Source organism: Lutra lutra, chromosome 8, assembly GCF_902655055.1.
Source record: "Lutra lutra chromosome 8, mLutLut1.2, whole genome shotgun sequence".
Lineage (NCBI taxonomy): Eukaryota > Metazoa > Chordata > Mammalia > Carnivora > Mustelidae > Lutra > Lutra lutra.
Genome location: NC_062285.1, coordinates 78,891,838 through 78,915,225, shown reverse-complemented (window position 1 = coordinate 78,915,225; position 23,388 = coordinate 78,891,838). Strand labels below are relative to the sequence as shown.

The 23,388-nt window shown below is 36.1% G+C and overlaps 1 protein-coding gene across 2 annotated transcripts in view; it reads left to right on the top strand.

The window, feature by feature from the left end:
* ERGIC2 (ERGIC and golgi 2) overlaps window positions 1-23,388 on the top strand; it is a 45,585-nt gene that overhangs the window by 5,207 nt on the left and 16,990 nt on the right. Inside the window, exons 1-6 of one of the 2 annotated variants that reach the window (XM_047740144.1) lie at window positions 185-205; window positions 11,502-11,644; window positions 13,564-13,672; window positions 15,738-15,784; window positions 17,087-17,157; window positions 22,751-22,791. In XM_047740144.1, the coding sequence (XP_047596100.1) occupies window positions 11,539-11,644; window positions 13,564-13,672; window positions 15,738-15,784; window positions 17,087-17,157; window positions 22,751-22,791 (374 nt within the window). In that variant the 5' untranslated portion in view covers window positions 185-205; window positions 11,502-11,538. Of the gene's footprint in view, window positions 1-184; window positions 206-11,501; window positions 11,645-13,563; window positions 13,673-15,737; window positions 15,785-17,086; window positions 17,158-22,750; window positions 22,792-23,388 lie in introns of those variants that run through there. The other variant, XM_047740143.1, reaches the window with a different exon arrangement.

The window sequence follows — 23,388 nt, the reverse complement described above, 5'->3', positions numbered from 1 at the left end:
ATTAAATATGGGCTGTATGACATTACTTAGATTGAGTAATGATTGTATGTGTCTGTGTTCCACCATGAAAGGTGGTTTCTTATTTTTTTTAGGCAGTTTTTCAAAGCATTGTCTTAGTATCCGCTGTTGTCAGTGACTCCCTGGACTTTTTTTGTTTTGCCTCTTAATATACATGGTGGTTTAGGGGAGAAATGGAAGAAAATGGGTATGTTACTGGAGAATGGGAAAGTATAAAGAGCAGCACCAACCAGTGGGCAAATGAATCAAATGCAGTGGCTTGTAAATTATTACTTTTGTGGACCAGTACACAAAACAGGGAAAGGGGCTGCATTTGAGGACTGATGTAGAATTGCAGTTTTTTTTTTTAATTAAAAAAAATTTTTTTTAAATTTTAAAAAAATTTTTGTAAATAAAACCCCCCTCCCCCCATCAACCCTCACTTTGTTTTGTGAGATTAAGAGTCACTTATGGTTTGTCTCCCTCCCAATCCCATCTTGTTTCATTTACTCTTCTCCTATCCCCTTAACCCCCCATGTTGCATCTCCTCTCCCTCATATCAGGGAGATCATATGATAGTTGTCTTTCTCCTATTGACTTATTTCGCTAAGCATGATACCCTCTAGTTCCATCCACGTCGTCGCAAATGGCAAGATTTCATTTCTTTTGATGGCTGCATAGTATTCCATTGTGTATATATACCACATCTTCTTTATCCATTCGTCTGTTGATGGACATCTAGGTTCTTTCCATAGTTTGGCTATTGTAGACATTGCTGCTATAAACATTCAGGTGCACGTGCCCCTTCGGATCACTACGTTCGTATCTGTAGGGTAAATACCCAGCAGTGCAATTGCTGGGTCATAGGGTAGTTCTATTTTCAACATTTTGAGGAACCTCCATGCTGTTTTCCAGAGTGGTTGCACCAGCTTGCATTCCCACCAACAGTGTAGGAGGGTTCCCCTTTCTCCGCATCCTCGCCAGCATCTGTCATTTCCTGACTTGTTCATTTTAGCCATTCTGACTGGTGTGAGGTGATATCTCATGGTGGTTTTGATTTGTATTTCCCTGATGCCGAGTGATATGGAGCACTTTTTCATGTGTCTGTTGGCCATCTGGATGTCGTCTTTGCAGAAATGTCTGTTCATGTCCTCTGCCCATTTCTTGATTGGATTATTTGTTCTTTGGGTGTTGAGTTTGCTAAGTTCTTTATAGATTTTGGACACTAGACCTTTATCTGATATGTCATTTGCAAATATCTTCTCCCATTCTGTCAGTTGTCTTTTGGTTTTGTTCACTGTTTCCTTTGCTGTGCAAAAGCTTTTGATCTTGATAAAATCCCAAAAGTTCATTTTTGCCCTTGCTTCCCTTGCCTTTGGTGATGTTCCTAGGAAGATGTTGCTGCGGCTGAGGTCGAAGAGGTTGCTGCCTGTGTTCTCCTCGAGGATTTTGATGGATTCCTTTCTCACATTGAGATCCTTCATCCATTTTGAGTCTATTTTCATGTGTGGTGTAAGGAAATGATCCAATTTCATTTTTCTGCATGTGGCTGTCCAATTTTCCCAACACCATTTATTGAAGAGGTTGTCTTTTTTCCATTGGACATTCTTTCCTGCTTTGTCGAAGATGAGTTGACCATAGAGTTGAGGGTCTATTTCTGGGCTCTCTATTCTGTTCCATTGATCTATGTGTCTGTTTTTGTGCCAGTACCATGCTGTCTTGATGATGACAGCTTTGTAATAGAGCTTGAAGTCCGGAATTGTGATGCCACCGACTTTGGCTTTCTTTTTCAATATTCCTTTGGCTATTCGAGGTCTTTTCTGGTTCCATATGAATTTTAGGATTATTTGTTCCATTTCTTTGAAAAAAATGGATGGTACTTTGATAGGAATTGCATTAAATGTGTAGATTGCTTTAGGTAGCATAGACATTTTCACAATATTTATTCTTCTAATCCAGGAGCATGGAACATTTTTCCATTTCTTTGTGTCTTCCTCAATTTCTTTCATGAGTACTTTATAGTTTTCTGTGTATAGATTCTTAGTCTCTTTGGTTAGGTTTATTCCTAGGTATCTTATAGTTTTGGGTGCAATTGTAAATGGGATTGACTCCTTAATATCTCTTTCTTCTGTCTTGTTGTTGGTGTAGAGAAATGCAACTGATTTCTGTGCATTGATTTTATATCCTGACACTTGACTGAATTCCTGTACAAGTTCTAGCAGTTTGGGAGTGGAGTCTTTGGGTTTTCCACATATAGTATCATATCATCTGCGAAGAGTGATAGTTTGACTTCTTCTTTGCCGATTTGGATGCCTTTAATTTCCTTTTGTTGTCTGATTGCTGAGGCTAGGACTTCTAGTACTATGTTGAATAGCAGTGGTGATAACGGACATCCCTGCCGTGTTCCTGACCTTAGCGGAAAAGCTTTCAGTTTTTCTCCATTGAGAATGATATTTGCGGTGGGTTTGTCATAGATGGCTTTGATGATATTGAGGTATGTGCCCTCTATCCCTACACTTTGAAGAGTTTTGATCAGGAAGGGATGCTGTACTTTGTCGAATGCTTTTTCAGCATCTATGGAGAGTATCATATGGTTCTTGTTCTTTCTTTTATTAATGTGTTGTATCACATTGATTGATTTGCGGATGTTGAACCAACCTTGCAGCCCTGGAATAAATCCCACTTGGTCGTGGTGAATAATCCTTTTAATGTACTGTTGAGTCCTATTGGCTAGTATTTTGGTGAGAATTTTTGCATCTGTGTTCATCAAGGATATTGGTCTATAGTTCTCTTTTTTGATGGGATCCTTCTCTGGTATTGGGTCAAGGTGATGCTGGCCTCATAAAATGAATTTGGAAGTTTCCTTCCATTTCTATTTTTTGGAACAGTTTCAGGAGAATAGAAATTAGTTCTTCTTTAAATGTTTGGTAGAATTCCCCCGGGAAGCCGTCTGGCCCTGGGCTTTTGTTTGTTTGGAGATTTTTGATGACTGTTTCAATCTCCTTACTGGTTATGGGTCTGTTCAGGCTTTCTATTTCTTCCTGGTTCAGTTGTGGTAGTTTATATGTCTCTAGGAATGCATCCATTTCTTCCAGATTGTCAAATTTGTTGGCGTAGAGTTGCTCATAGTATGTTCTTATAATTGTCTGTATTTCTTTGGTGTTTGTTGTGATCTCTCCTCTTTCATTCATGATTTTATTTATTTGGGTCCTTTCTCTTTTCTTTTTGAGAAGTCTGGCCAGGGGTTTATCAATCTTATTAATTCTTTCAAAGAACCAGCTCCTAGTTTCGTTGATTTGTTCTATTGTTTTTTTGGTTTCCATTTCATTGATTTCTGCTCTGATCTTTATGATTTCTCTTCTCCTGCTGGGTTTAGGGTTTCTTTCTTGTTCTTTCTCCAGCTCCTTTAGGTGTAGGGTTAGGTTGTGTACCTGAGACCTTTCTTGTTTCTTGAGAAAGGCTTGTACCACTATATATTTTCCTCTCAGGACTGCCTTTGTTGTGTCCCACAGATTTTGAACCATTGTGTTTTCATTATCATTTGTTTCCATGAATTTTTTCAATTCTTCTTTAATTTCCTGGTTGACCCATTCATTCTTTAGAAGGATGCTGTTTAGTCTCCATGTATTTGGGTTCTTTCCAAATTTCCTCTTGTGATTGAGTTCTAGCTTCAGAGCATTGTGGTCTGAAAATATGCATCGAATGATCCCAATCTTTTGATACCGGTTGAGACCTGATTTAGGACCGAGGATGTGATCTATTCTGGAGAATGTTCCATGTGCACTAGAGAAGAATGTGTATTCTGTTGCTTTGGGATGGAATGTGAATATATCTGTGATGTCCATCTGGTCCAGTGTATCATTTAAGGCCTTGATTTCCTTGTTGATCTTTTGCTTGGATGATCTGTCCATTTCAGTGAGGGGAGTGTTAAAATCCCCTACTATTATTGTATTCTTGTCGATGTGTTTCTTTGATTTTGTTATTAATTGGTTTATATAGTTCGCTGCTCCCACGTTAGGGGCATAGATATTTAAAATTGTTAGATCTTCTTGTTGGACAGTTCCTTTGAGTATGATAGAGTGTCCTTCCTCATCTCTTATTATAGTCTTTGGCTTAAAATCTAATTGATCTGATCTAAGGATTGCCACTCCTGCTTTCTTCTGATGTCCATTAGCATGGTAAATTCTTTTCCACCCCCTCACTTTAAACCTGGAGGTGTCTTCGGGTTTAAGATGAGTTTCTTGTAGGCAACATATAGATGGGTTTTGTTTTTGTATCCATTCTGATACCCTGTGTCTTTTGATTGGGGCATTTAGCCCATTAACATTCAGGGTAAGTATTGAGAGATATGAATTTAGTGCCATTGTATTGCCTGTAAGGTGACTGTTATTGTATATTGTTTCTGTTCCTTTCTGATCTACTAGTTTTAGGGTCTCTCTTTGCTTAGAGGACCCCTTTCAATATTTCCTGTAGAGCTGGTTTGGTATTTGCAAATTCTTTCAGTTTTTGTTTGTCCTGGAAGCTTTTAAACTCTCCTTCTATTTTCAATGATAGCTGGATATAGTATTCTTGGCTGCATGTTTTTCTTGTTTAGTGCTCTGAATATATCACGCCAGCTCTTTCTGGCCTGCCAGGTCTCTGTGGATAAGTCTGCTGCCAATCTAATATTTTTACCATTGTATGTTACAGACTTCTTTTCCCGGGCTGCTTTCAGGATTTTCTCTTTGTCACTAAGACTTGTAAATTTTACTATTAGGTGACGGGGTGTGGACCTATTCTTATTGATTTTGAGGGGGGTTCTCTGAACCTCCTGGATTTTGATGCTTGTTCCCTTTGCCATATTGGGGAAATTCTCTCCAATAATTCTCTCCAATATACCTTCTGCTCCCCTCTCTCTTTCTTCTTCTTCTGGAATCCCAATTATTCTAATGTTGTTTTGTCTTATGGTGTCACTTATCTCTCGAATTCTCCCCTCGTGGTCCCATAGCTGTTTGTCCCTCTTTTGCTCAGCTTCTTTATTCTCTGTCATTTGGTCTTCTATATCGCTAATTCTTTCTTCTGCCTCATTTATCCTAGCAGTGAGAGCCTCCATTTTTGATTGCACCTCATTAATAGCTTTTTTGATTTCAACTTGGTTAGATTTTAGTTCTTTTATTTCTCCAGAAAGGGCTTTTATATCTCCTGAGAGGGTTTCTCTAATATCTTCCATGCCTTTTTCAAGCCCGGCTAGAACCTTGAGAATCGTCATTCTGAACTCTAGATCTGACATATTACCAATGTCTGTATTGATTAGGTCCCTAGCCTTTGGTACTGCCTCTTGTTCTTTTTTTTGTGGTGAATTTTTCCGCCTTGTCATTTTGTCCAGATAAGAGTATATGAAGGAGCAAGTAAAATACTAAAAGGGTGGCAACAACCCCAGGAAAATATGCTTTAGCCAAATCAGAAGAGATCCCAAATCGTGAAGGGGGAGAAAGGGGATAAAAAGAGGTTCAGAAAAAAAAAAAAAAAAGAAACAATTAAAAAAAGTAAACCAATAAAGAAAAAATATAAAAAGGAAAAAAAATATATATATTAGATAAACTAGTTAAAAAACGTTAAAAAAGAAAAGGGTAAAGTTACAAAAATTTAGCCGAAGAAGAGAAAAAAAAAATTGAAAAAGAAAAAAAATTAACTGCAAGGCTAAAGAATCATGGGGAGAAAGCCATGAGTTCCGTGCTTTGCTTTCTTCTCCTCTGGAATTCCGCTGCTCTCCTTGGTATTGAAACTGCATTCCTTGGTACGTGAACTTGGTCCTGGCTGGGTTTCTTGTTGATCTTCTGGGGGAGGGGCCTGTTGTAGTGATTCTCAAGTGTCTTTGCCCCAGGCGGAGTTGCACCGTCCTTACCAGGGGCCGGTCTGAGTAATCCGCTCGGGTTTGCTTTTGGGAGCTTTTGTTCCCTGAGCGCTTTCCATAGAGTTCTGGAGGATGGGAATGAAGCTGGCGGCCTCCCGGTCTCCGGCCCGGAGGAGCCGAGAGCCCGGGGCCCCACTCCTCAGTGCACCCCCAGAGAACAGCGCCCAATTACTCCCGTCACCCTGGCCTCTGGCCACGCTCCGAGCTGACCGAGCCTGCGACCAGTTCAAGGTAACCCCGAGTTTAGAGCTCACTCCTCAGCTCTGTCTCTGTAGCTGGCTTCCCCGTTCTAATACCTGTAAGCTCTGTGACACTCAGACACCCCCGATCCTTCTGTGACCCTGCGGGACCCAAGGCCACACTGACCCCGCGTGGGCTTCACCCCAGTTAAGCCTCTGGAGCGATGTCCCTCAGTGGAACAGACTTTTAAAAGTCCTGATTTTGTGCTCTGTTGCTCCGCCGCTCACCGGGAGCCGGCCCCTCCCCCCGCGGTCTATCTTCCAGTCGCTTTGGATTCACTTCTCTGCCAGTCCTACCTTTCAGAAAGTGGTTGATTTTCTGTTTCTAGAGTTGCTGTTCTTCTCTTCGATCTCCTGTTGGATTTGTAGGTGTTTGTAATCTTTAGATAAGCTATCTAGCTGATCTCCCGCTACCTGAAGTAGTCTCAGCCTGCTCCTCTGTCATCTTGACTCCTCCCCCTCGAATTGCAGTTTTTAATCCAAAAATCAAAACAAACCAAAACGTCTGTTATCTACCTTTATCATTTCATAAAAGAAAGAACATTTTGACACATTAAAAAAAAAGAAGGAAATAATCTTGAATATAAGATTTTTAAATTGACTATATTTATCTTTAAAAGTTTCCTGTATTGTCCTTGGTTTTTTCATTAAGGTTCAAAAAAGAAAATTTTATAACAGAATGGCAGTGACTTCTGGAAATCAGTGGTCTAGGATATTTTCTTTCTTTCTTTCTTCCTTCCTTCCTTTCTTGCTTTTTAAAGTTTATTTATTTGAGTGAGAAAGAGCACAGGCAGGGTTGAGGGTTGTGGGGAGAGGGAGAGGGAAGGAGTCTTAAGCCCACTCTTCCTTGAGAACAGCCCAGTGTGGGGCTTGATCTCATGACCCTGAGATCATGAGCTGAGGTGAAACCAAGAGTTGGATGCTTAACTAACTGAGCCACCCAGGTGGCCTAATCTAGGGTATTTCTAAATGCATTTCTTAAAATGACTGACCAAGCTAGATGGAGAAGCATATAAATTGGGAATGGGAGCAGTGGAACTGGATACTGGGAGAAGTCCTAGGGGTTGGAAACATAGGGATAATGAAGAACAAATTCTGTCCTAGTTAGGAAATTAAAGAGCCTGAAGGATAATTGATTCTGCTCAGAGAGGAAAATTAGTGTTTTAGATTTTGGAAATCAAGCAGTTCTAGAAGTTAAGAGGAGCCAAAACATGGTCTTGCTTTATGTGGGTTTGCATAGATCTAAGTCACTGGCATTGAAGATCCGTCACACTTACATGGCAAAAGCATTGTCATTGTGAATGAATGCCATTCATTCACATCCTGTGGAGGATGAGTGTCATAGGGTCATGACTTGCAAAGGATTGTGATGGAATGGGGAAGAAGAGAAGCATATTGAATGATCCAGGTGCTAGAGTCATTAAGGAGATTTTAAATATATCCAGATGTTAGTAGAAGATGATCATAAGTACTCGTCAGTGTACACTGTGGTTTGGAGCATGGACTCTTCAGCCTAGCTGCTTGGGATCGAATCTAGGTTCTATCACTTGCTGTGTAGCCCTGCAAAAATTACTTGATTGTTCTGTACCTCAGTTTCTTTATAAATGAGCAAAAATAGTATCTACTTCATAGAGTCTTTTAGAGGGGTAAGTGAATAAATATATACAATCCTTCAAATAATACCTAACACATAGTATGAGGGCTATAATTCTGTATAGTATGTGTTTATTATTAGAAGTAGAAGGGAAGAGGTGATTGAGAAGTCATAATATGATATATAAAACATGTGCTGGATATATAAAACCCTATGAGTCTCAGAAGTGAAGTGAGGAGTTGAAGGGAATTACCACCATGAAAATGTAAAGTTTCATGAAGAAAGCAGGTAAAAGGATGCTTTTAGAAAAACTAGAAGTTATTGGATAATTGGTTCATTGATCAGAACAGTGCCTCTGTGGAGTTGAGTGGCAAGTATTGGGGATAGAATGAGTTTCTTAGATGTAGGTTAGTGCTGATCTAATGGGAATGGGACAGTAGTGGCAGAGGGGCAAGGTGCTCCAGTCTAAAAGAGTGATCGTGGAAAATAAGAATGGAGGCTACTAGATAGAGGCTGGGAAGTAGCTAGGTGGGGGGGGGGTGCTGAATAAGCTGTATGAATTGTTAGGTTTGTAAAACCAGTTGCTGTCCTATCTTTATATATGATTTAAAAGAAAGCATTCATAAAGCTTCTAAAAATAAAGTTTAGGAGTAAAATTCGGTTTTATTCATTTGCTTAACAATGCTATCTATACCTGTTATGTGCCAACCACTGTTCTAAGTACTAGAACTGCTAGAGTGAAAAAAACAAACTGCTCTCCTTGTGGATCTTATATTTTTATATATTTACTTATATAACTGTTTTAATTCAAAGCTGTGCTGTCGTACGTATTTCTGGGGAAATTTCCTTCCTTCCTTTTTTGGGGAATGTCCCTTCTCCCCTCCCTCCTTCCCTTCCTTCCTTCCTTTTTTCCCCTTTGTATTTATTAAATACCATTGTGCCAGGCATTGGAGATATACAGATCAGGGGAGACAGGTTCCTGCTCAGACATCACAGTGGAGAAAACAGAAAATCAAAAAAGCAGTTGAATCTGAATTGTCTTTGGAATGACCCAATGAAAATGTCATAGAAAGAAAAATGCATACATGTCTGCAGAGAGATTTGTACTGGGAATAAAGATTTGAGAGGAATCAGCATGTGGATGAAAATTGTAGGGATGGGAGACTACTGGGGGAAAATGTTGGGGTTGGAAGGAATACCCAAGTGCAGAATCCAGAAGGAGGAAGAAGGTCTTTGAGGTAGAATGAAAATCAGGAGTATAGTATCACTTAAGCCAAGGTAAGATGCTGTTTTGAGAAGAAAAAGAAGTGATAAACTGTTTTTTCAGAGACAAAATTAGATAAGGACTAAAAAGTATCCATAGTATTTCATACTAAAGAAGTTGTTAATGACCTAGCTCAGATCAAATTTAGGTAAGGGGTGAGCGTGTAGTGAGGAAGTAGTCACAGTGTACAAATGGGGACAGTTCATTTTTTTTTTTTTTTTTAAAGTAAAGTCTGCCCCCAGAAACTTTGACCACCCTGAGATCAAGAGTCACATGCTCTATTGACTGGGCCAGCCAGGTCCCCGGACTATTCATTCTTTTAAGTTTGGCTTATAGATAAACAGCCAGAGATCTATAGTTGGAGTTGGACTTGATTTAATGTAGCGTTTTGTTCTAAAGATGAGAAGTTTGAACATGTTTAATATTTAATTCCAGTAGGAATAAGTAGAAATTGAAAGATTGAAGAAGGATCAATCTTGGTGTAGTTACCACTAAAAAGGTACAGAAAACAAATTTGATTACCCTGATTTGAACAAACTTAGGGAGCACAACTTACGCCTACAAACACTCAGAAGCTTAATTTACAACTGCGAATACCAGTTTTATAATTGTCATGGGGATCAGAAACTCATCTGTCATGTCTAGATGTCTTCCTTTTTCCTTAAGTAAAACATGCACATGAAAAGCAAAATTATAATCTAAAAGCAACATTGTGCATATGGAATAGGAAAGAGAAGTTTGTTGGGTCTTTTTAATAGCAAACGAAATCAACATATTAATGCATCCAGTTTCACTTTGGAGCAGTAGGCCCCTCGTGGACTGATGAGTAGTGCCCCTGGTTAGGGACTGGTCTCATGGACAGTGTTCGTGATCACTGTCGGTTTTTACTTCTCTGACTTTTTGTTCACAGATGCGCTTTCCATGGCCTTTTCTTTCCATATTAATCCTACCCACAGGATTTCAGATTAACTTTTCTGCTTTTTTCTAGAGACACTGTTTTTCTTTTAGTGGCTCCTGCAACCATTTGATTTATTCTATTAGGTGTTGATTTTATTAATACAATTTTGATTTCTAGTAATGCTTTGTAGTATCAATTGTGATACTGTTTATATAAGTCAGTCTTATAAAAATTATATGAATATTTGAGAATTCAGTTATTTTTATGGCTTTGTAACACATTTTAGGTATAGTTGGCATACTGGTCAAAAAAGGAATACCAAACAGTCAATTTTTTTTTTTTTTTAAAGATTTTATTTATTTATTTGACAGACAGAGATCACAGGTAGACAGAGAGGCAGGCAGAGAGAGAGAGGGAAGCAGGCTCCCCGCTGAGCAGAGAGCCCGATGTGGGACTCGATCCCAGGACCCCGAGATCATGACCTGAGCCGAAGGCAGCGGCTTAACCCACTGAGCCACCCAGGCGCCCCCCAAACAGTCAATTTTTAAACAATATTTTTATTATAAAAATAGATAATTTAGAAAGTCCAAAATTCTGTTAAAAAGACAACTAAAATCCTCCCATGATCTACTTTTAACATTTTTGCCTATAGACTTCGAATCAGTTTCTTGTATATCTTTCCTGTTTCCCATAAAACTGGACTTATACAACCTTCTAGTCTTTTCCTAATGTATTATGCGTATTTTCCTATATCATTAACTGTTTTCTTTTATAAGATTTTCAGTGTTTACATACATTCAGAGCTTTTAATTCAACATAGTTTGTATTGGCTACCCAGTGTTTCTTTCTTTCTTTGATATTTAAAAATAACTGTGAGAATTATCCTCATAATGAGAATTATCCTCATAATGAGAATTATCTTCATAATGAGAATTAGTCTCATAATGAAAAAGTTTTGGTGACAACAAGATTATTACCTTAGGATACTTTCCTAAAAAGGGAATTTACTTAGTCAAAAGGAGAATGGTGATTATTTATATTCTGGCTAGCAGTAGATTAGCATGCCTGTTTAATTTATTTCATTGCCATCTGTTGGTGGGAAAGTATTTTATTATTTGTTAATTTAATAGAAGAAAGATTTTTTTTTTTTAAAGATTTTATTAGAGAGAGAGAGCGTGTGAGCATGAGAAGAGGGAGGGTCAGAGGGAAAAAGCAGACTCCCTGTTGAGCAGGGAGCCTGATGCAGGACTCCGTTCTCAGTCCTGGGACTCAAGGATCATGACCTGAGCCGAAGGCAGTGGCTCAACCAACTGAGCCACCCAGGCGCCCCAGAAAAATTATTTCTTATTTTCTTTTGTATATTTAAATACTTTGAATGTGAATTGCTTTTCACTTTTTTGCTGTTTAATGTATTTGTGTGTGTAAATTGACTTTCATTAGTATTTTTTGCCAGGGTAGGGTGGAGAAAGGAGAGGTACAGATAAGTATTAAGCTTTTTTCCTCAAGGAGGTATGAAAATGTTAAGTTGTTCCAAGAACATTTGTCAGTTATCTAAAATTAAAAGAAACCTTTGTATCTTTTTTAGAGTATTCATGTATTCATTATTTATTCCTTAGCATGACTATATGAAAGAAGAAGAAGGTTTTCCTGAAGATGAGGCGACTGAATCGGAAAAAAACCTTAAGTTTGGTGAAAGAGTTGGATGCCTTTCCAAAGGTTCCTGACAGCTATGTAGAAACTTCAGCCAGTGGGGGTACAGGTGAGTGTGGTTCCAATTAAAACAGCTTCCCCGAGTGCAGCTTCTTAGGGAGCCAGTCAACAACACACAGAAATGTAGTCATGAAGAAGAACTCATCGATGAATTGCACAATAACTTTGTGACTCATCTGTCCTCTGTTTGTCCTAATTTTATTGTCACGTGTATTTTCTTTGGCATCCAACCCAGTGCAGTCTATGCATTTAGCAGCATTTATTAGAACATTACTGAACAAATTAATCCAATTTTACTGCTTTGGTGCTCTTAAGTTATGTATAATTATATATAAATAAAATTGAACTTGCAAGAAGTTATTTAACAAACTTGAACTGCTTCAGTCCTGTTTTGGTTAAGAATAAATCAAGTTAGACATTATAATAGAAATGCTTAGATTTCACATTACTGGAGAGAGGCAGCCTGAGGTAATTGTTAAAAGGCTTAGACTCTGGAACCAGACTGTCTGGATTTAAATCCCACCTCTACCCCTTCATAACTACTTGACCTTAAGGAAGTTACTCCTAACTTAAGGAAGTTGATCCTTCTATGTTTTAGTTTCTTCTTCCATGAAATGGGGATAATATCAGCATTTACCTGGTAATGTTACTCTAGTGATTAAGTAAAGTAATATTTATAAAATGCTTAACTCAGTACCTGGTACAGATAGAAGTGTTCATTAAATAAAATAAACATGAAATATATAAGAAAAATATGCAACTATGACAGTATTTAGTATTTTCTTTCCCCATGAAGAGCTTATAAAATATTTCACATAAGATTGACATTTCAGGGGCTCCTGGGTGGCTCAGTGGGTTAAAGCCTCTGGCTTCAGCTCAGGGTCCTGGGATCCAGCCTCGCTTTGGACTCCTTGCTCAGCAGGGAGCCTGCTTCCCTTCCTCTCTCTCTCTGCCTGCCTCTCTGCCTACTTGTGATCTCTGTCAAATAAATAAATAAAATCTTTAAAAGAAAAAAACCCTGATATTTCATTTGATAAAATGTGTAGTTAAGTTGCTTGCCGTTTCTAATCTGTGATTAAGTTTTTTAAATGAAAATAGTGGAAGTTCTTGTTGCACAATACATTTTAAATGTATTTTGTCAAAGTATAATTTTTTTTTTTTTTTGGTCAGATCTTTTACTTGCTTTTGTAAATGAGGTAGTATATTTAGGAGATTCCAAAGTAGATGAGAATTTTATTAGAGATTTGGAGATGTTATTTGAGTTTCTGGTATACAGATTATCGTGGCTTCTCAGGAGCTACGAATTTGTCTAGTTTTTTTTTTATAGATTGGGCTACAGGCATGGATGAGTTTTTAATTATGAGGGGCTGCTTTGTAAGACTTATGCTTACTTTCATCATTTATCCTATCTATGGCATTGCTATATATAAGAAAGGAAATTTTTGTGTCTTGTAAAATTTGGCAAATCTATTATTGAGATACTCTTAATATTGATGAGATAAGATGCTTCTCAATAGTAGAAATGTTTGTGTTCATGTTTGTGCTCATTAAATCTTCAATTTTGAGCTGTTTTAGAAAGGAATCTGTAATGAACACTGTAAGAAAAACCTTATAGTAGTATCCATTCACATGGCAATCATATAAGGGCTTTCTTTGCTAATTTTAATCTCACTTAAAATAGTTTCCTGTTGTTTACTTCCATTTTTTTATTTTTTAATTTTTTTAAAAGATTTTATTTATTTATTTGACAGAGAGAGATCACAAGCGGGCAGAGAGGCAGGCAGAGAGAGAGGAGGAAGCAGGCTCCCTGCTGAGCAGAGAGCCCGATGCGGGGCTCGATCCCAGGACCCTGAGATCATGACCTGAGCCGAAGGCAGCGGCTTAACCCACTGAGCCACCCAGGCACCCCTGTTGTTTACTTTTAAAACATTGTTTTAATTCTGGTTTTCTGTTTGTTTGATTTCTCAGTTTCTCTAATAGCATTTACCACGATGGCTTTATTAACCATAATGGAATTTTCAGTATATCAAGATACATGGATGAAGTATGAATATGAAGTAGATAAGGATTTTTCTAGGTAACTTTTTTTTTTCTTGAAATACCTCTGTATTCAAATTGTTTTAAAGTCAGCATATCTTTTTAAAATTTTTTTCTAACCTTTTATACTTGGTTTATTTTACTTCTGAAGTAGTCATCCTAAAAAAATTCTCCTTAATTGCATACATTAGGTGAAACATTTTAGAATCATTTCAGTACTGGTTAAATTTTAAAAGAGAGATCTTGATTTAATATGCACTTGTATAAAAAAGTTAGAACATAATTTATTTTTTTAAAGGTGTTGAAATGGTAGAAATTGTTTAATGTTTTGAAACTGTTTACTCTTTAGATTTTGAAATATCTACTGACTTGTGTGTGCTGGAAAATAAATTGTCTAAAGTTACATTGTATATGCTTATAACTAGGTTTTTATAAATTATATCTAAATACAATTTTACTATAAATAACATCACTAACCCTTTGAAAATATATATTTTATTTATATTTGGATTTTTTAATGATTGGAGATAACAGGTTTATAATGTTAAGATTACACTAGATGGAGGGAGGTATACTTTATTTCTCAACTTTAATTCTAGCCCTGCCATTTACTAGCTATGTGACTTTAGGGAAGTTAATAAGTCTATGTTTGCATGTGCTTCAGTCTCCTTTTTCATAAAACGGAGATAATAGTTATAGTATCTTCCTCATGGGGTTAATGAGAATTAAGTAAGTCTATATTGGTAAATTGCTGTGTAACTTTTGGCAAATCACACAACTGACTTTTGGACCTCAGTTTCTTCATCTGTAATATGAGTATTATTCTAGATATGAGTAGTTTTCAAAGAATTTGTTTGTTTGTTTTGTCATTTTTAGCACCAATGAAGCTCTTTTTGCTTTTTTCCAAATGAAGTATTACATAGGTTACCTCATAAGCATAGTGGAGATTCCCAGAAGACTGGCCACTTGGCCTCATTCTGTGGTTCCTGCAGCATCTCCTAAGCCTGGAGTACAGTTTGAATTCTAGACAATTTTAAGACCATATGAAGCTCCAAAAATCTGTAGTTCCTAATGAAACTAGAGAAAAATTATTAGAGGGAGAAAGTTTTGATTGAAAGCACAGGATGGGACTGATACTGGTTGTACTCATTCTGTTATTATGGGGCTTAATTCATTCTGTTACTTGAAAATTAACTTGATTTGAACTGATCCTTTGAAAATACAGCATTGGCTGAACTTTTTAAAATGGCTCCGCAAAACTTCAAGCATCAAAAGGGTTTTTTCCTAGCACTTTGGTGCATTTACCCTGAGACACTCAGACTTAGTTTCCAATATGCCACTTCAGTGGTTATGGGATCTTCAGCCAGGCATGTACTCTGCTCTGAACACAATTGGCTTATCTGAAAAACTGGAGAGCTATCTACTTTATAGGTCCATGATAAAGAATAGAAATGATAGGGGTGCCTGGGTGGCTCAGTTGGTTAAGCTTCTGCCTTTGGCTTGGGTCATGATCTCAGGGTCCTGAGATAGAGCCCCTCATCTGGTTCCCTGTTCCTCGGGGAGTCTGCTTCTCTTTCTGCCCCTCCTCCTGCTTGGGGCACTCTCTCTCTCCTTCACACACACACACTCTCTCTCTCTGTGTCTCAAATAAATAAAATCTTTTAAAAAAACAATAAAAAAGATAATAATTGTAAGGCATCAGGCATAATCCCTGATATATGATATTTATCTAAATAGAAGAGAAAGACTTATAATTCCTAATTCTTGATTTTGAAAATTTTAAGTTCTTCAAAGAATATTCTATTTAGGGTTTATGTAAACAGAGGTAGACTTTTCTGAGTTGCTTGGAGTTATTGTTGAGTTAACATGATTAAAGGATACTGTGTCAAAAACCTGTTAAATTAGAAGGGCTTTTAGAATAATTGCAAAGTACAGAATTTTTACTTTTAAAGTGCCTTTGTTTTGGCCATAAGAAATGCTATCCGAGTTCTAATCAATATATTTTATTCTGTTTGAAATCCAAGTTTTCATAGATCAATTGATTTATATTTCTCACGTTTTCTTGATTACTTGATAGGTACTAATATTTCCTTTTTGTCTTTTAGCAAATTGAGAATCAATATAGATATTACTGTTGCTATGAAGTGTCAATGTAAGTATACCTTTAACTTGTTGGTCCATGTAGTGTTTATGGTTTAAATAATTGTTAGTAAAAAGTAAAATCACTGGTGGTGTTTTAACTCTATTGTTTCCTTTATGATATCTTAAAATGCTATGGTAATGTTATTTAATAATGCAAGTTGCTTTGCTCCCCAGCTTATATTCAGATTTCTTTTCCACGAAGAGAAGATATTTAATTTTCACATTAGTATAATTAAAAGAAAATTGGAGGAAATTTTCATGAGTCAGAGTTCTGATTTAGATGTATTATTTCTTTCTTTCTTGTTTGGTGTTACCTGTTTTATACCCATGCTCTACAACATATCCTATTTCACTATTTTGGTTTGTCTCTCTTAACTTGTACTCTTGCATATTAAAATATGAATCCAAGTCTTTTAACTAAATAATGTGTTACCCTTTTCTGTTTTCCTCCCTGGCTTCACGTGGTTATACTGGTAGAAGTGAAAAATGTTACTATGCTAGATAGATAATGTTTCAATCAGTATTGTTCTTAAAAATGAGGATGTTTTTACATGAAAGATCTTTTAAATTACTGAAGATATCTTTTAAATTACTGAATTTGTGGAGACCACAAATTGGTCTCGAGACAAAATTGAGACAAAATTTTTTTAAAGTGTAAGATAGTTTAATTAAGGAGATAATTTCTGGGAGATTTAATCTCAGAAAAATTTTTAATCTCTTTCCCTTTTCATTTATTTTTTCCTTATGGTAGTGGTTTTAAGAGTAAAGAAGCACTCTATATTTAAACTATGAGTTTGATACTACTAAATATATCATGTTTTTGCCTTATTTTAGATATTTGAATACCATTAAAATTTTCACCTTTTCCAAGTAAACTTTTCTTATTTGTTGATTTTTTAAAAGTCAGCAGTGACTTTCTCTTAAAATCTCTAAAAGTAATTTTTGTATTTAATATTTTACTTGGCAGCCATTTAATTTAGTACATGTGATTATGTTGTTGACTGTTTTTGCAAAGCTCTGCAGTTGACTGAAATTTATGCTTTTTACCATGAGATTTTGAGTCATCTTTTTTACTGAACAAGAATTAGGAAAAGTATTAATTGATTTTTTTTTGAATACTTAAAAAAATGTGACTCTTTTAACTTTTGAACAAATAATTGGTGTAAGAAAGTGATTTTATGTATTTGAATTTATTTTATTATATTATGTTCGTATATTTGAACTTCCTGTTAGTCATTTCAGTTTGTTAGTTTATGTAAGATATAGTTTGGCTCTGAACATAGAATGTCAACTTTTAATTTCTTTTATGCAGATGTTGGAGCAGATGTATTGGATTTAGCAGAAACAATGGTTGCATCTGCAGATGGTCTAGTTTATGAACCAGTAAGTTTAATGGGCATGTATTTTTAAATAATTTGCTATGACGTGTTTTCTTGGAGACAGTTTTGATACTTGCTTTTAGTTTTGTCTGAGCTAGCTTTTAAAATATATATGTGGGTTTTATATATGTATAAACCTATATATATTTTTTAATTTAAAAGTAACCCATATTCTTTGTGAAGATTTCTTTTTTTTTTTTTAAGATTTTATTTATTTGACAGAGGAAGACACAGTGAGAGAGGGAACACAAGCAGGGAAAGTGGGAGAGGGAGAAGTAGGCTTCCTGTGGAGCAGGGAGCCTGATGCGGGGCTTGATTCTAGGACCCTGGGATCATGACCTGAGCCGAAGGCAGATGCTTAACGACTGAGCCACCCAGGCGCCCAGTGAAGATTTCTAATACCAAAGTCTTGAGATAACTATTGTTAGCATTTTCAGTAAGCCTCTAAAGTCTGTTTTATATTTTTTGTTAATGCTTCCTAATAGTTTCCTTTCTCTTTCTTATAGTTGCTATAATGATTAATTTTTCTTCTTTTCCTCCAATGATTTGGAAATTCTACTTTTTGTATTTGTATTTGTATTCTACTTTTAGCAAAGTTAAGTCTTTAAAAATGTTTGAACTGTATTCCTCTTAACATAGGAAAGAATGACGAAGCAGTATCTAAGAGGAGACATCTTCTATGCATTTACTTTTTTTTCCCTCTCCTTCAAACCTCCATTTCCCAGAGCTAGTGAAATTCTGACATTTTCCTGTTTCCATAATACAGGTTGTATATAATCTAACCAGTTTGTCAGATAACACCATCACATTGCAGGAGCTGGTGATGACAAGTCATGGTAACTAGCTCTAAAGAAGCTTTAGAGAATAAGGAAGGGAACTCCCAGCTACCCTTGAGTTGCTCTCTCAGTTGGCATTGTGGTACTTACGTTTACCCATGCATTTTTTAGTTCTTTGGTTTATCATTGACAGTTGCGAACCCTTCTTTAAGCAAATTGCAAAGTGAAGACTAAAGGTGATGGAGGAGGATTAGAGATAGTTGAATGTGTCATAGGAAAAAAGGAAGCCTTTAGGTCTGGTTTGATTACCAAATTTTTTTTAGCTTATAGCAATAAAATATATCTATGTCTTTTGATACACACTTTTTAAGTATAAATTTCTAAAGAAAAGGTACTTTGTTATTGTCATTCTGAATATCTCTGCTCCCTAACTCCTGTATTCCCACTAAAAAAAATTGATTTCCCTGTAATTTCTTTTGAGGCTGGGTACCTTACAGATTCAGGTACCTTGTTATCATATTTTAAAACTGTTGTCTAGAAATTTAGATCTAGATAATTATTAGGTAATTATTGAGTTTTAACTCTGTTTTATTGCTTTTATTTTCTACCATTCTTTATCATTTTGTGGAAGGACTTTTTGAGACTTCTTTGTCAGTAGAATATGTGGGTACGTGGGTTATATTTTATAGATCATAGCATGACTGTGTATGTTCTTCATACATGTAAGTTTGGCTCAGGATATAATTCTTGCTTTATGATGTTTTACATTCACAACTTTATAGACATTCCTTCATTGTCTTCTGATGTAATTATTTTTTCTTTCGTAGGTAACATATTTACTTGAATGCTTTTTTCCTTTTACTTTTATAATTCAAATATTTATCCCATATATCCAGGTATGGATCACCTTTGGGTTTAGGGTTTTTCGTTTTTTGTTTTTTTTTTTGTATTTTGGTTTTGATCTTGGTGATCTGAATTTTAGTATATGGGCTGCCAAAGCAAGCACTTCATGATCTGAATTTTAAAGTGGTTTTTGTTTTGTTTTATTTGGCTTCTTTGTTTTACTTTGTTTAAAACAACGTTTTTACCTTTATTTATTTTCAGAGAGAGAAAGCAGAGGGGTCATAGCAGGGGAAGGGGCAGAGGGAGAGGGAGAGAGAGAATCGTAAGCAGGCTCCCCAATTCGGGGTTCAGTCTCACAACCCTGAGATTATGACCTAAGCTGAATTCAGGAGTTGGTGCTTAACCAACTGAGCCACCCCGGTGTCCTTACTTCTGCTTTTTAAAATAGTTACCATGTGATGTTGAGTTTCATGGAGTGATTCTCAATATCCTTATCAATTCTTATTTTAGATGCATATTTCAGACTTCACCTTTGAGTTCTGAGAGATTACCTTGATCCAGCAGGACCAATCTTCTTTTTAGTGCCTTCATGACTTTTTTTTTATTTTTATTTTTTTTAAAGATTTTATTTATTCATTCAACAGAGAGAGATCACAAGCAGGCAGGCGGGGGGGTGGGAAGCAGGTTTGTGCAGGACACGATCCCAGGACCCTGAGATCATGACCCAAGCGGAAGGCAGAGGCCCAACCCACTGAGCCACCCAGGCACCTGCCTTCATGACATTTTAAAATTGAATGATTATACTTTATATCTTTAATATATTACAGATCATTCCATTTTTTTCTCTTTATGATGCTACATTTTATTGAGAAATAATTAGAAAAACTTAACATCTTATTTCTAGGAATGGTATCATAGAGGAAAATTAGCCCTCATATCTGAGATTGATCACTTTTTTCAAGTTAATGAATCTTTTTATACATTCATTTATTTATTGTTCATCATTAGGATGAGGATATAAGTGCCCTGTTGAGTGTTGACATAGACTGTTGAGTTATGTCAGTTTTTATCTTAACCCCCTTCTCTAAGCGCACGCACACACACACACACACACACACACACACGTGCACTCATGCTTTTTTTTTTTTTTCCAGGCCTAGATGAAAGGAGAAAAGGGTATAAGTTTAGATATACTGTGCTTCTTTTAAGTCCTATTAGAGCTTCAGGTGCTTTTTGAAAAGGAAGGGAGAAGTCAGTATTGGGTCCAGGATGGCAGAGTGATTAACCAAGGCACTCCAGAATTTCCTTTTCTGTGCTTGTTTTGACAGGCTACATTTCGCTAGACTAACCCCTTCTTTCTTTAGCTGGCGTGACTGTCCTCATTAGCAGCCAGCTGTGGTAGTAGTCTTGCTTAATTTAGAACACTGTCCAGGCCACGTGTAATAGGAATAACACTGCTGTGCAGTGTGCTCACCATGTGGTTTCTAGCACTTGACTGAACTCCTGAAAGTGCTTCTAGGGTGGGGACTAACTCTTTCTCAGGCGTTTTATTGTCTTAGCACCTGTTTTTCTTTTTCTCTGAGTTATGGACTTCCCCATGTTTCCTGCATAGAGATCTCTGTGCCATGAAATGAATTATGTGTTGGGCTCTTTTCTCAATTTAGTCTCCCTTGTATGCAGTCTTGCATAAGTTTTTGAAGATTTCCAGCATGTGGATGCTAATTTAAAATGATAATATAGAGTGTGTCTTCAATTGCTGTTTCTTTGAACACTGTGAAAACGTGATTATGAGGAGACTTAATCATTATCTTGAACTTATCCTCTAAAATTTAGTCATGCTTTTTCTTTAGCATTGTCTCCATATTCCGAGTGTTTCCCATTCCTACTCTTTTTTTTTTTTTTTCTTCATATTAAGTCTGGAGAGCTTGTCTCTCTAGCTAAATTTTAAGCCTCTGAGAAGTATTAACTTCATTCTTCTGTGTTTCACAGAATGTGAAGTATAGTGCCTTCTTAGGGATTAGGCACTAAGGAATATGTTAGAATTATGTAATTGTAACAAGATTGTTGATTATTCCATTGTAAACAATTTTTGCCATCTCTTCCAGTCATTTGTGGAATAGGAACGTTTTATTTAAATTAACTGTCATATAATTAGAAGTTGTATCTTGACCAGTTAGGAACTTAAAGATATTCAATTGTATACTTTTTATTAGTATTTCTTAGTAATTTATTAGTAATTAGATTCTAAAGTGTTCAACAATATTTCTCTGTTCCTTTGTCCTAATAAGAAAGTTCCTTTGTCCTATTAAATAAGAATTATTAATGTAAAATTATTTGAGATTTTTTTACTTGTTTTTATGTTTTCAAACTTACTGTCCTAATATGCACTCTGAATATTAAAAGCTTAGCCCTAATAACTTTACTAGTTTCCAACTCATGATTATATAATATGCTGTGAGAGTTACTACTTTGCTATTACTACTATATTTCATTACTATTTTTTTACTTAGAAGAATTTAAAAACTGTGTAAAAGTGAGGAATCTGACAGAGCTGGGTTTGTATACTCTGCTCTTAAGATTTGTGATGTTGGAAAAAGTTTTGAACCTGTTGAGCTTCTTCTTCATATAAAAAAGGCAAGAATGGTAATAAACTCACAGGTTGTTCTGAAGGCTAAGTGAGAGAAGAAAATAAGTAGCAGAGTACCTAGCATGAAGTCGGCTGCTCAGTAGTTCCTTTACCCAGTTTCAGGAAGTCAAAAGAAGAATCCTATCCCCCACTGTCAAAAGTTTTGTTTACAAGGTAACTGGGAAGCGGTTGCATGCAGCCTCCTCCGTTCTCCATGGTGTGTTTCACAGATGTTAGCTTTTTCCTTGTGCACTATGGTGGAAAAAAGTTTGGGAAGCATGCTGTTGATAAGGTTAGCAGGAGGAGTAATCAGAAATAATTCACTGTAATCAGAAAGATGGGGGCAGTTTAACCTGGAGGATATGGTTTATAGGATTTAGATAGACGTGAGGGTCACAGTTACAGGAGAGAAAGTTTCCAGGGTGGTATAATTAAGTTACCAAAGGCAGAGAGGTAGCACTGTTTGACAAAATGAGGGATTCTTCCACTTTGATTAAAGAACTGAGGATTTTATAGAGAGAAAGTAGTAGGTTAGGAAGGATATAGAGTAGTAGGAAGGATAATTAATATTGCTAAATTTAAATCGATATGCTTTGTTATGAATTGCCTTTATAAAAATCAAAAGTGGTCTTTGTTACTGCAAACTTAAATTGTGGATATTGCCACAAATCCTGAAAAGCTCGCATATTTCCTCTGATTCTACAAGTCCCCTCGTCTGACTGAATTGAAGATAGTGCTTTAATATCTTGAATTATTCTTTGTTGATTAGTACATTTGGGAATTACAGTGCCATTGTTTGATTTGTTCCAAAAATTGTTGATTCTGGGGCACCTGACTGGCTCATTTGGAAGAGCATCGACTCTTGATCTTGGAGTCATGAGTTTGAGCCCCACATGGGGTGCAGAGATTACTTAAGTAAATAAAACTTAAAAAAAATGTTGATTTCATCTGGTATTTTTCCTGGCAAGACTATGGGTTTTGGATGCTTAGATATTCTAGTTAAGCTTTATGTTTTTCTTTCTTTTTTTTTTAAACGCTCATGCATGCATCATTTAAATGATTTCAAGTCCTAAAATACCATTTTGTACATATGCAGATTACCAACTTGCAGTCATTTTTATGGATAATTGTAAAAGGAATATATTTGTGATGAGTAAAATTTCTTTACATTGGTTTTGGGTAAGCATATTATGTATTACATTTTTTAAGCTTGCTTACAGAAGATTAAATATAAATCATGAATATTTGTTTCTGCCAACACTATAAATTTGATTCTTGCTCAAAGAAAAATTTTTTAAATTATGATATAGGGAAATTGACAGTACTAGTAATTATGTTTTCCTTTATTTTAGGCAATATTTGATCTTTCACCACAGCAAAAAGAGTGGCAGAGGTAATAAGTTAACAAAGTATTGTGGTCCGTTGAAATCTAGATCGTGTTTTCTCTATTTTGTCTATTGTGAATTTTTCATAGATTAACATATTTCTCTGGGCAGTTTTTGGGATGAAATATTAGAATATAGTAATTAATATAATCTTTGCCATTTCAAAAATTTTATCAGATCTTAAAGTCATGTATAATCTTTTCTCTAATGCACTCATAAATATATTTTAGTTTTCATTTAAAATCGTACTAAATACTTAAAAGCTTATACAATAATATATGATCATTTAAAATTCAGTTTGAATAGAAAGGATATGAAGTAAAGGATATAAATTAAAAGTAAAAGCCTCTTCTAAGTCAGTCGGAGAAAGACAGCTATCATGATCTCCCTGATATGAGGAAGTGGAGATGCAACATGGGGGGTTTGGGGGTGTAGGAAAAGAATAAATGAAACAAGATGGGATCGGGAGGGAGATAAACCATAAGAGACTCTTAATCTCGCAGAACAAAATGAGGGTTGCTGGGGGGGAGGGGGGTCAGAAGAGGGTGGTGGGGATATGGACATGGGTGGGGGTGTGTGTGCTGTGGTGAGTGCGGTGAAGTGTG